Source organism: Salvelinus alpinus, chromosome 32 (assembly GCF_045679555.1).
Source record: "Salvelinus alpinus chromosome 32, SLU_Salpinus.1, whole genome shotgun sequence".
NCBI classification, from domain to species: domain Eukaryota; kingdom Metazoa; phylum Chordata; class Actinopteri; order Salmoniformes; family Salmonidae; genus Salvelinus; species Salvelinus alpinus.
The window spans coordinates 22614487-22627110 of record NC_092117.1 but is presented as its reverse complement, the minus strand read 5'-3'; the positions used below and the strand labels follow the sequence as shown (position 1 = coordinate 22627110).

Below are 12624 nucleotides of genomic sequence, written 5' to 3'. Positions count from 1 at the left end.
CCAACAGAGGACCCATTTGAGCGACTTGGTAGGAGTGAGGCGGGGTTTAGGATTCACAAATTCAAAGTCAGTAACTGTATATACACACACACTATGGTCAGTACTGAACATGGTTACTGTGAGCTTTTTGTACATTTAACTCAAATCATTCCTATAAACTAAGTCCCCTTTCATCCAAATTATTGCATCATAACTTGAACCAGTTCATCCTGGCCATGAAACTGAGCCCTAATAATCAGAACCTCATACTCATTTGCATTAAAAGGCTCATGACAATTCCCAGTATTGCATTTAAGTACGGACTTGTGGCAGTCCACTAAATGATCATTTATGTTGTACATTTCAGAGGAAGCCGACATCTAAAAAATATCAGTTTAATAGTTTGACGTACAAAACATAAAATTAAGTTAATGTTTTCTAGCTCATTCATTTGCCAATTTTTTTTATAACAAAATAAGAAGCAGAACATTACACAAAGAGAAAATGAATAGTAAAATGACACAGAAAAGGGTCGTTCCACAAAATAACTTTGCATCCCTTTGATATTATAAGTAGAAATTGTGCACAAATCCTGAATTTTAAAAGCATGTTATATTAGAATGAAGTGCCTTTAATATAGAACACAGATTTTATGAATAAAGACTTGCTAAAGTGCCAATAACCAGCATTTTGACATCTCCCTAGAAGTCAGAGTATGCAAAGGACATTTTAACCAACATCTCATGTTTACCACCTTTAGAAAGCCCTATTTATTGTTGCTTTGAAAGTCATTTCTGAATATTTATGTAATTACTTATACATTAAGGTATAAAAAAAGTCCCTAATTTTAAGGTCAACCCTGTTACGTGAAACACTTGTTTTAATATGGTGAAACTACTCCTTTAAAATCTGCCATTTCCTGGTTGCTAAAATTCTTAGTTCGCCTAATTTCAGTTTGCGACAAAACAAGCAATGTATAGTGTAGCAAATCATTGTACCATCTAAACCGCTGTGAAATATATTTCAATAACCAAAAATATTGTATTTTCAGTTTGAAGCTGGTGTACAAAATCAAAACACCCAAAAACAAAACTTAACAGGTAGCATAGAACAGATCTAGCACTTTTGACTTGCTTTCATTTTGAATGACAGATCTATAACACATTTCTATAGGAATTTGGTCAGGTCCATATTGCAGCCTAAAAAATAAAAAAATAAAAATAAACACTGAACATCTAATGGTCAAATCATAGTGTAAAAGCAGGTGAGCTGGTTCTACTCTTTTTGGCCATTGTCTGATGTTTTGTGGTGGAAAACGGAGCATAACATCAACCGTGAAACCCATAGAGGGGCTAGAAATGTTGAAAATTGCATTCAATTGCCACTCACTGTTGCACACAAGGTTACATTCACCCTGTCACAACAGGATTCATGCACAATTTAAGATGAGATTGGAAAAAGTGTTTATTAAGTTGAATGTGTTCTTTGACAGAATGGTAAAATTGTGAAATAAAGTTCCCACCAAGTCACACAACTCAAAAAAGGCACCTAATTGGTGGGACGACCCAGGTAAAAGATTAACAAAATAGTTAAGAAATGTAAAGGTCGGTCAAGTTCTACTAGTTCTGACACCTGAGTGGTAATTTTGACCTGACCGGCGTTGCCTGAGTATCATTATCTACCATCTTGGAATGATTAACTGATTTTTCCTTCTTGCCGGCCTTCTTTTGCTGAAAGGAAACAAAACAAAACATTACAATCAAACAATGCCATCTATAGCTGGGACTGGGAGATGACAGTACTTAGCCAAACACCAAAGTGATCTTACCTTGAAGAACGGCACTCTCCCGTTCTCGTAGCACATGAGGTTTTCGTCTATGTAAGGCGGCTCAGTGACGTAGTCATAGCCACTCACCTCATCCTCCAGAGAGTCCTATGGCAACAGTCATAGATTAAAGCTACTCTGTACTCTCTGAAAGTCACCCTTTTCATTGTCACTACATGTCATACATGCTGAACAGTCAAGATCAGTCAAAGTTCATAGAGTCTGTACAGTTGACTTCATGTAATCATGTCAATGTAATCTGCAATACAGCCCCAAACAGGAAATACTGGGCTCTAATTTTCTGAAGTGTACCTGATCAACCTGGTTCTCCTCCTCCACTGCGTCACACTGGAACAGTGCCGTCTGCAGCTCCTCCTGCTTGTGGCGGAGGTTCTCCAGCAGTTCTGCTCTGCTCTTCGACTTGGCCAGGAGACGTGGGTACACAAAGTCCCTCCTCCGAGGAGTTGCACCTACCAGAACAAATTGAAGGAAACATGACAGGTCAGTGACTCGGGAAAATAATGTGTAGAAAAGAAAAAAGCCAGATTAACATTACATCCATGTCAGGCTTACCAGTTGGGACATCCTGTAGGAGCTCCTCGCTGAGGAAGCTGTGGACACGGGCCAGGCCATCCTCCAAGGGGGCCTTGAGTTCCGTCTGGTGGTGTTCCAGGGTGTTCTGGTCCAGTGACGTCTGCTCCTTCATGGCCCCCAGACCCTCCTTCACCATCTCCTGCTGCTGCTTCAGCTGCCCACTCACCTCCTGGACCCTCTCCTCACAGCTCTGCTCCACTCTCTGAATAACACCACAGAGAAACACCGGTCAGGATTTCAGTCATAATGATTAGACATGTAAGAAGCTGCGCATGGAGTTCAAAGCTAAACAATTTTGCAAAACAAAAATTGCAGTACCAGAAACTGTCAAGCGCTAAATGCGCCATTTCATACACCAACAAGCATCCGTTTGAGGTAAAACTGCACAACAATCTATCCGAGTGTATAGTTTACCGTTAGCAGGGTCTGAGCAGAGGCGGTTTGGTCTCTGATCAGGGTGAGCTGAGCCTGGGCCTGGGAGTCAATGCCATCTTTGGTAGAGGCACACCACTGCAGACTCTTCTCACCCAGCTGGGTCAGAGAGCTGTGCAGGTGGCTGCAGTAGCCGGAGCACTCGTCCACTGTGCGCGTGGCCTCCTGGGCAGTCTGTTGGACTTCAGAGATCAAGCTGGCAGTGGTGGACTCTAGATGCTCCTTTTGGGTGGCGGTCTGGTTCTCAGACACACTGCATCTCCTGGAGAAGGGCAGCTAAGTTAGAGGCTCTGCCCTGGCAAACATATCAGGTGAAAAATATGCAGATTCAAATGAACAAAGCCCACACTATGGACAGAAATCATTAGACATGTCAATGGCCCAGTTAAGACAGCCCAGTTGCACTTACGTTTGAAGGGTCTGCTGAAGGGACTGAACAGGGACCTGCAGGGCATCGGAGGCATTCATCAGGCCAGCGTAGTTATTCTGGGTCTCCATGGCCAGGAGGTTGAGCTGGTTCTGCAGACACTGGATCACCTGGGTCATGCCCTGTACGATCAGAAACAGAAGGTATGTTACAAGGTCAGATAGAAAAGCACACTTGTTGACCATACAGCCTTGATAGTGAGAATGACAGGGGTTTCATCAACATTTGGATGTTGAACAAGGACTGGATCAATGGCATCAAAGCAGAGTAGACACCGCTGTAAGAGCAACACTATTGTACATCTCAAGGTGTAGTATTACTTTGCAATGATCTGAAAAAAAAACAAGATATGTAAGAGGGTGATAAGAGAATACTTTAAACCAGGGGTGTCAGACAAATTTTGTCCCGGGGCCACATTGAAACACTGCCGTCAACATTTGCCCAAAAGAATAGTCCATTGTTTATGTAATTTCATACTCCCTCGCTGTCTAGGTTTCATTTGTGATGATGATTAGCGAACTGGACACAGTGAAGAAACTGAACTTAGGTCCATTATTTTGACAGTTTCGATTACGTTTTAGTCATTTTAAATTATATCAATATTTTCCCATGGCCTGACACCCCTGCTTTAGACTACACAACTCCAAGCAGATCCCAGGCTGTACCGTCTGGTGCTCCTTGTCTGCTCTGCTGATCTGTTCCTTCAGGTTGTCGTGCTCAGTCTTTAGGGAGCCGAGACCTTCTGTTGCAGTCTCCCTCAGGGTAGCCAGGTCCTGGGCATGGCCACTGAAGAATGACGCCGTCTCCACCTTCATGGACTCCATCTGGGGAAAAGGAATGAATTCACAAAGTTGTCCATCATGTATACTCAAAAGTATTTTGAGAACAGTATTGTGCATTATTTCAGCCAGCTTCCTTTACCTTAGCTGCCAGGGCATGGTGGGTCTCCAGTGTCTTCCTCAGGCTGTCGTTCATGGCCATGATAGCACTCAGACCAGGCAACACCTGGGCCACCAGGACCTCCTCAAGCTCCAGCTTATGCTCCTCCTGTTAACCCAGGATTGCATTTATCATGAAACCTCTCCCACCTCTCTATTCATACAGATTCTTGCACCCAAAAAATAGAAAAGATGAGAACAGAGATAAGACAATAGAGACGGCTTCATTTCTGTCCATACCAAAACCTGGTGCAGACTGTTTTTAGCCTCCACACACAGCGTCTCCTGCTCCATCATCTTAGCCTGACACTTGGTCACGCCATCAGCAACCAGGTCTTTGATGCTGCAGAAGGACGTGGCTACAGTAGCCATGGCTCCTTTGAAAGCTTTGTCGTTGACTGTGAGAAGACCCTCTGAGGGAGGGGGGGGGGAGAGTAAAAGACTAAATTGGATATCAAATTCTATGATGCGCTCATATCACTCAAAGTACTGAACCATTTCAAGTTGCTCACCAACTGAGGTTTTGTAGGAGTCCAGCATGCCCTGGTGCTTGCTGTGCTGGTCTTCTACAGAGTTCTGCATCTGGCTGAACATAGCATCCATGCAGTCTGCAAAACTCATCTGGGTCTCAGAGTTGTGCTCCTCAACCTTTTTCTTCCTCTCCAGCTTGGCATGCAGGCCAGACACATCTTTGGTGCTTGCGTCAACAGTTGTTAGCAACTGGGAAAACATTAACTCATAACTTTAGACTAAATCAGTTATTTGAATATCCTGTACATTCTCAAAAGTGTAATTTTAGTAATTTAGTAGACGCCCTTATACATTGTCCTAACTGGTCGTAATGATATCACCCTAACCTTGTCTGCAGTGGTGTACAGTTTCTCCTCAGTGGTGGCCAGCTCAGACACTATAAACTCCTCCTCAGTGAGCTTCTGCTTGGTCTTCTGCAGGTCCCTGTGAGTCTCCTGCAGCTTCTGGTTCTTCTCCTCTAGGTCATTGGTGCACTTGTCCAGCTTCTCCTTGCGATCCTCAAACAGCTCTGTAACCTGGGGAGGAGGGACGGTTACACATGTTTGACGAGTCAAGTGGAGCCGGTAACCATGGTGCTGCTCATCCAAAAACAGGAAGTAAAATATGAGTACTTTCTAAATAAGCTTACGCTCTTCAGTTCCTCCTCCACTGCAGCAATCTTCTCTGTGTATTCAGTTATATGCTCCTCTTGGGAAGATATCGCAGCTGCCATGCTCCTAAGGGGATTAATGAAATGTTAACCTATATACTTTCTCCTTTGGAAGGGATTCAGACTTTAGAAATAAACATTTGATTCATACACAACATTTGTGTTGTACAATGGGCATTTACTCATAGTTCTCAGATGACAGATACACTCCATTCTTGTCACGAGTGGCAGCCAAATCCCGTTTTAGACGCTCAATTTCCTCTGTGTATTCCTGATGATGAAATTCAATATTTTTCAGTCCAGATGTTTTACCATAAATAAAATACACATGCATAAAGTAAACAGAGCATGCATACTCAAATTGAGAGGTTTTGTTCTACGCTTATATACCTTGATAAGAGTTCTCTTTGTCAACTTCTGGTTCACCTCAGGCTTATTCATGATGTTCTTGGCCCTGTTGGCATAATCCAGTGTGCTCAGAGTTTCCTGGGGATTTCATGAAACGAAAAGTTGAGTATTGATAAAATTAGATATCAATCTAGACATCGATGCCAAGAGACAATAACAAAGCCAGACAAACACACCTCCAAGTTGATGGAGGCTGGTGAAACTGTGGCAATGATGGAAGTCTTAGTGCGGCCTCCCAGTGAGTCCTGGAGGATACGGGTGAGTTTGGACTCCCTGTAGGGCACATGGGGCCTCTTCTCCACCAGTGCAGTGATCACCCTGCCCAGTGTCAGCAAAGACTGGTTGATGTTGCCAGCCTCACGAGCCCGCTTGTCCACAGCACCGGACCGGCCGATGTTCTCACTGCCAGCAAGGTCAACCTACAAGGTGAGGGTCACATTAGCTAGAATTCTTGATGGGCAACACAAGCAGGTGCACATACAGGTCAAATGTGCTATCCATCTTTGTATGTCACTGGTAGGGGGTGTATGACAATGTATTTGTAGGTAATACCAGTTAACCATACCAAGTTCAGTTTTCCAATCTTGACCAGTTCCTCTCCATCAACAGTTATCTCCTTCATATGAATCGTGACAGAGAACACGGAGTGAGAGCGACTGAAAAACGAAAAGGGGCAGATAAATACAAACACTCAACTCAAACATTTACACCCTGTGGTTTAGTATGAGACAATTTTATTTGGTCAGACATGCAGGTTTACCTGGAGTACGCATTCATGAGAGTGGAGGCAGTTTTCCTCTTGGCAGATCCACGCTCCAAAATCTGGTAAACCTCATTTTTGTTGTGTACTGTGATTTCTTCCAGGCCCTTGATGATAACACCCCTCTGAAGGACAGAAATTATATTTAACCTTCAAAAGCAGGTTTTAATATGACCATTAGATTAAGAAAATCAACCTGGGGGGCAGCAGTGACATGTTGACAGACAAGTGTGATTCAACCCATTAGGTACGTACATAAGAGACTGGTTAGTACCTTGTTACGTGGATCATCAAACAACTGAAGACGTTCAGTGACATCAGGAAAAGGGCTCAGCAGGTCAAACAACTCTTCATTGTAGATCTCCAGCAAGGAAACCTTGACAGAAAACTCTGTCCCACTTTCGGACAGCTTCTCAAATATCTGATGAAGTGTCCGGGGAATGATACCCGCAAGAGGATCCTGAAAGAGTCCATTCAAATCACAAATATTGAAAGCTATAAAAAAAAAAACATAAGTTAATTGACAGATCTGATACAAGTTATGTTATACCTCTTCCCATGTAAATTCTTCATTTGGAGATCTTTCTCCTTCCATTGTAAAAGTCTTTCCTGTTCCCGTTTGGCCATAGCTAAATGACAGAAAGAAACCGTTTAGTCAAAAACATGTATAAAACTGACAACCACCTTAGCACCAGTAGCAGGTGTCAGCTTCAAATGACTAAATGTAACCTTGTGGATATGCCACTTAACCCCTGTTTAGGTAGTACTTACGCAAAAACTGTACAATTGTATCCACCAATCACTTCATCCAAAATAGGGCAGACAACACTCTTGTAGACATCAATTTGCTTGGCAGATGGACCAAACACCTGAGGCGAGGGTTTGATAACATGTAATTTGCACATTAGGAACAAATGACCTTGCAACCCAATAATAGTGGTTTGTCCAATTTAGACAAACGTTACATTAGTTACCATATCAAAGGTGTACGTCTTCCTAGCTGCCTTATCGCCAATCCCTCCCGTTCGCACATTGATCTCTTTTCGATTCTCTACTGTGTCAATGACTCCATGGGCGGCAGACTTGCGTTCCGCGTTGTTGAAGGGTCTGAATAGGCATGGGCAGAGAAGTTAGTAAGACAACATTAGGCTAACTAACTACTGTTGCTGTGATACCAACACTGATGTTCTTGTCCATTTAGCTAGCAAGTTAATTAGCTATGATCAAGTTGCTTTTAGTCCCAACTCCCAGTGGTTTCATACAAGTCAAGTTTAGTTTACCTGCATCTCACAACGACTTGAATATTTCTCCCCTTCTCATCCTTCTTTGCGACACTGAACGAGTTGTGCGTAGACATGTTTGCAGAACACTCAATACTGCAAAAGTCAACTGTAACACATAAACCCAGTTTCCCCCATTTAAAAACAAATGTATTAGCTAACTAACATAACCCCTACTCTGACTAACCTAGTCAGCTAACATTAACGTGAGCTAGCTAGTGTCAACCAAGATAACTGCCTACGTTACTTAGAATGTTAGCTACAGCTAGCAAATAGTGCGATATACAAAAAAAACACAAGCTACCGGAAACGAGCCCCAAAATTGTCCTTACCAAGTGATGAACTCTTACCTCTATTGTTTCTTTTGAACAATTATCTTGTAGCTAAGTACTTTTGAACAAATATGACTTCCGTCACCGCTGGCGCGCTACCGTGCGGAATTTTTCAAACACAACTTTAAATGTTCTTCAACCCAGATGTACAGCCAATGGCTTAGGCGGAATTTCTTAAACGCGATTTTATTGGCAGTCTGGGGTCACATGAAAAATGGAGGCGAGATGCATCACGGGAACTGAGCTTTACATTGGAACACATATCCACTTGATGGCGCTAATGTGCTTTTTTTGGTATGCCCATAAAAATAATCCCGTTTTGGCTTCATGTGTGATTCAAGGTAAATACATTTACATGACAAACACCAAATGGAAAGTTAATGGATCTGGTCATTTAATTTTCTCCCCACATGTTGTTAATTTTGCATTCACATAATCCGGAATACAGGAATAGTCATATTAATAAAATAAAAACATCCTAGTCAGTTCTTTATAGTCAGTTATATGGCTGTTCATTTTGTGGAATTAATCATGTGGAAAATACCAACATCTATTAAAGGTCCAATGCAACCATTTTTGTCTCAATATCAAATCATTTCTGGGTAACAATTAAGTACCTTACTGTAATAGTTTTCCATTAAAATGGTAAAAAAAAAAAAGTATATACATTCTTAGCAAAGAACAATTTCTAAAGCAAGAATGTTGCTAGGACTGTCTGGGAGTGGTCTGAGTGGGGAGGGGAAAACTGAAAACTAGCTGTTATTGGCAGAGAGGTTAGGAACTCTCTTTCTTAACTAATTCACTACCTGGTGAAAACTCCATCCCACCAAAACAGGCTGAAATTTCAGGCAGTCTTTTCAAACAGCTCTTACACTGAAAGGGCATTATCCTAATTTTCACAAGTTCACAGTATTATTCCAACCTCATAGTTTGGCAATATATATAAAACACAAAAAAAAATCATAATTTTTGTCTGCACTGGGCCTTTAAATACATAACTTCCTGGGCCTAATAGCCTATGGGAATAGCATACATGCGATATACTATTTTCCAATCTAGCCTAAAAGTCAAATTTAACAAATGTATCTTGTGTCGGCTAATAATGTAGTCTACATTATCTATTCATCAGTTCATCAATCACCCTACAGACTTGAAGCTGAACAAACAGCACAGAATCCATTTATGTTTAACTGCGTGGCTTCTGACCACTACTTGATTGACTGGTGGGTGAAATGCCCATGTCATTTTGACACACAGCTCATTATGCCAGTATTTTCTGCCCTCATAGTTACACAGTATGAGCCATTTGAGGAGCACACTTCCATCCAGCGCCAACATTCAGATATCAGATTGTCGTAGATGAACAACGGTTTGTGTTTGAGATTTGCATTCGTGTTTGAGATTTGCACTGGACTGGTAAACCCACTGGTGAATACAATAGCCTACTCTCTGTGATTAATTAATACATCAAACAGCAGCAAGAACATAACACATCCTTCTGTGCTTGCACAATAATTTACTTTCAACTGAGTTTTTCTTAAGTTGGTCATGTCTGACTATTGAAATATAATATGATTATGAATAATAAATAACAGAGATTGTAAAACCCAAATTAAAGAACAGGGGACATTATATATATATATATATATATATATATATGGCATGTTGATATAATTGTTTCCAATAATCAATTGTTCCAGTATTTCATCATGTTTTCCCAAGATAAAGTAAAACAACTAGCAGTGAGTCAATGAAGTGCTGCCATTCACCTCTATCGCCAGATTATTTCCTTTATTTGCCAAGTAAGACCTTTTCTACCTCTACTCTTTGTCTCATATTTTATGACATGACACCACCCATCAACCTTGCAGAGCACAGTCATCCATCTCCACTTGGGCATCTACCCACTCATCCTAGTGGGGAGGGGGTTATTCCCTTGTGTGCTTCTCTCTCTCTCTCACACACACACACACACACACACACACACACACACACACACACACACACACACACACACACACACACACACACACACACACACACACACACACACACACACACACACACACACACACACACACACACACACACACACACACACACAATTTCCCTACCCAGTGTGATTATTCAGCAATTATAAAGCACTTTAAAAAATTATCTGAACCTGTGTTTTTGAACGGTGGTAGAAAAGGGTGACTAATTTCAGTCCTCAATGGCCACACACAGTCCACTGATTCCCTCACTTTTAGAACAAGAATAAACAACTTATCTAGGTAATCAAAAAGTCAAAAGCAAATAAATGCACATTGCATGCATCTTCTGGGTTTTCCATTTCCAAAATCACATGAGACACCTGATGGAGGATATGAAGCAAATGAGGGTAGATCACTAAATTAACTAATAGGCTACAATGTAGCTCATCCAAAATTGGAGGAATCTAAAACTACATGTTCTTTGGAAATTAATTCTTCATAGATGGTTGTTGGGTCTCTGAGATGACCCTCTCCTGGAGTTTCATCGTCATGAGAGCAGCTGTCACCCAGGCCACGCCCCAGGCATGGGGTTTGAGTGACCCAAACACCTCAGATTCCTCCGATCAAAGAGAGCTTTTCTATTCCAATCTGCTGGGTCTCACAAATCCACTTCATTATCATAACAATTTTAACTGTGAGGGTGGAAGCAAAGTGAAGTGGGAACAATCCTATTGTTTCTTTTTCCATCAGTCGCTCAGAAAAAGAAACATTATATGACCTACTCCATTGGAGGAGTAAGAATCTAGCGGGTAACTGTGGTTGCTCAGATGTTAGGGGACTGCCACAGCAGAAGCATTTGTCTCTATCTGAGGCCCTGCTATCACTGCCTCGGGGCCTGAACGAGGAGACATACCAGTATCTTTATTATATTACAGGTAAGCAATCCAGGGGCTGTTTCATGTGTGTGTGTGTTTTTTCTTTGTCCCCTGCAGTTTTCTTGAACATGCAGAAATCTTAGGGCCAGTTTCCCCAAACACAGCATGCCTTTAAGTCTAAGACACATTCTGTGTCCGGGAAACTGGCCCATAGTTACAGTATTGTTGTTTTAAGCTTGTAAAAAATATGTAGAATAGATCACTTTCTAAATACACATGTTAACAATATATACCCAATATGTTAACTGTTAGGTATGAAATGATTAAAACCTTTACAATATATACCCAATATGTTAACTGTTAGGTATGAAATGATTTAAACCTTTACAATATATACCCAATATGTTAACTGTTAGGTATGAAATGATTTAAACCTTTACAATATATATCCAATATGTTAACTGTTAAGTATGAAATGATTTAAACATTTACAATATATACCCAATATGTTAACTGTTAGGTATGAAATGATTTAAACCTTTACAATATATACCCAATATGTTAACTGTTAGGTATGAAATGATTTAAACCTTTACAATATATACCCAACATGTTAACTGTTAGGTATGAAACGATTTAAACCTTTACAATATATACCCAATATGTTAACTGTTAGGTATGAAATGATTTAAACCTTTACAATATATACCCAATATGTTAACTGTTAGGTATGAAATGAAGGTAGTGTAATCAATGTCTTTTGGGAAATAGAAGAGTAGGATCCATTATAAATATAACTCACTCTTGATGAAGTACAGTATGTCACTGTATACACACACACTACTTCTAACCAGTGCCACTGTGTATTGGTAGGCTGCTACTAGGCTATAATTTGGACATTGTATCTTATTGCTGCTCAAAATACTAGACAAGCAATCGGGCCTCAATTTCACAATGGAGGGTTTTGAAAGTAAGCGCAAAAGAAAGTGATGTACAATACAGTACTATTAATTATTGATGCTGTAGTGTAAAGTCATTCTTAAAACTGTTGTTTGTGATTTCAAAGATGTCTAAGATTCAAGTCAGGGGTGATGTAAACACATCTAGACATACATTCATCCCATTTGCAATACGTGCATTTATGAATGAATATTCTCTGGTCTGTTTTTAATGTATAAGAAAGCTTAATGCAAAGCTCAAACATGATATATTTGGCATGTATTAACTATTTGACAAAAAACCACAACACAATAACAAAGAAAAGTCTCCTATATCAGTCTAGTGTTAGAAAACAAAGATCCATATTAACAAAAACCACACATGACACTTGATTAATCGTCATGCGGGGCTCTCCAGACCCCTAGGTGACACTGAGACATAGGCAACACAAAACGCCCCCCCCTCTAAATCCCGCTCAATGTGGCGGAGCGTGGGCGAGGGGTGCAAGGAGGGCACCATTCCCCACGGAGGCACGCTGTGCAGCCTATCGGCCGGACACTGGACCTGGAAAAAACCCATCTGCCTGAGGAAGGCGGCGTTCACACAATACACTAACATTTTTGGAACTGTGGGCGTTAAAAAGAGTACTTAAAAAGGGATTCCTTTTCCCCCCTGCAAGGGG

At 41.0% G+C, this 12624-nt stretch overlaps 1 protein-coding gene across 2 annotated transcripts; it reads right to left on the bottom strand.

Moving 5' to 3' along the window:
• Positions 1-358: 358 nt before the first annotated feature.
• On the bottom strand, positions 359-8299 carry LOC139562324 (kinesin-like protein KIF11-B). Of its 2 annotated transcripts, none has more exons than XM_071379934.1 (23): positions 8174-8299; positions 7824-7932; positions 7518-7650; positions 7315-7412; positions 7094-7172; positions 6818-7003; positions 6544-6668; positions 6349-6439; positions 5960-6202; positions 5766-5861; positions 5558-5646; positions 5355-5442; positions 5053-5241; positions 4708-4915; positions 4436-4608; positions 4179-4304; positions 3923-4081; positions 3240-3379; positions 2813-3092; positions 2378-2600; positions 2117-2274; positions 1808-1912; positions 359-1709 (listed from the first exon to the last, which is right to left on the bottom strand). In XM_071379934.1, the coding sequence occupies exons 2-23, from the start codon at positions 7898-7900 to the stop codon at positions 1599-1601; spliced, it is 3177 nt and encodes a 1058-aa protein (XP_071236035.1). In that variant the 5' UTR covers positions 7901-7932; positions 8174-8299; the 3' UTR covers positions 359-1598. The 2 variants fall into 2 exon arrangements, with proteins under 2 accessions (XP_071236035.1, XP_071236036.1); XM_071379935.1 differs by having other exon boundaries at positions 8156-8250.
• Between the last annotated feature and the right edge of the window lie 4325 nt (positions 8300-12624).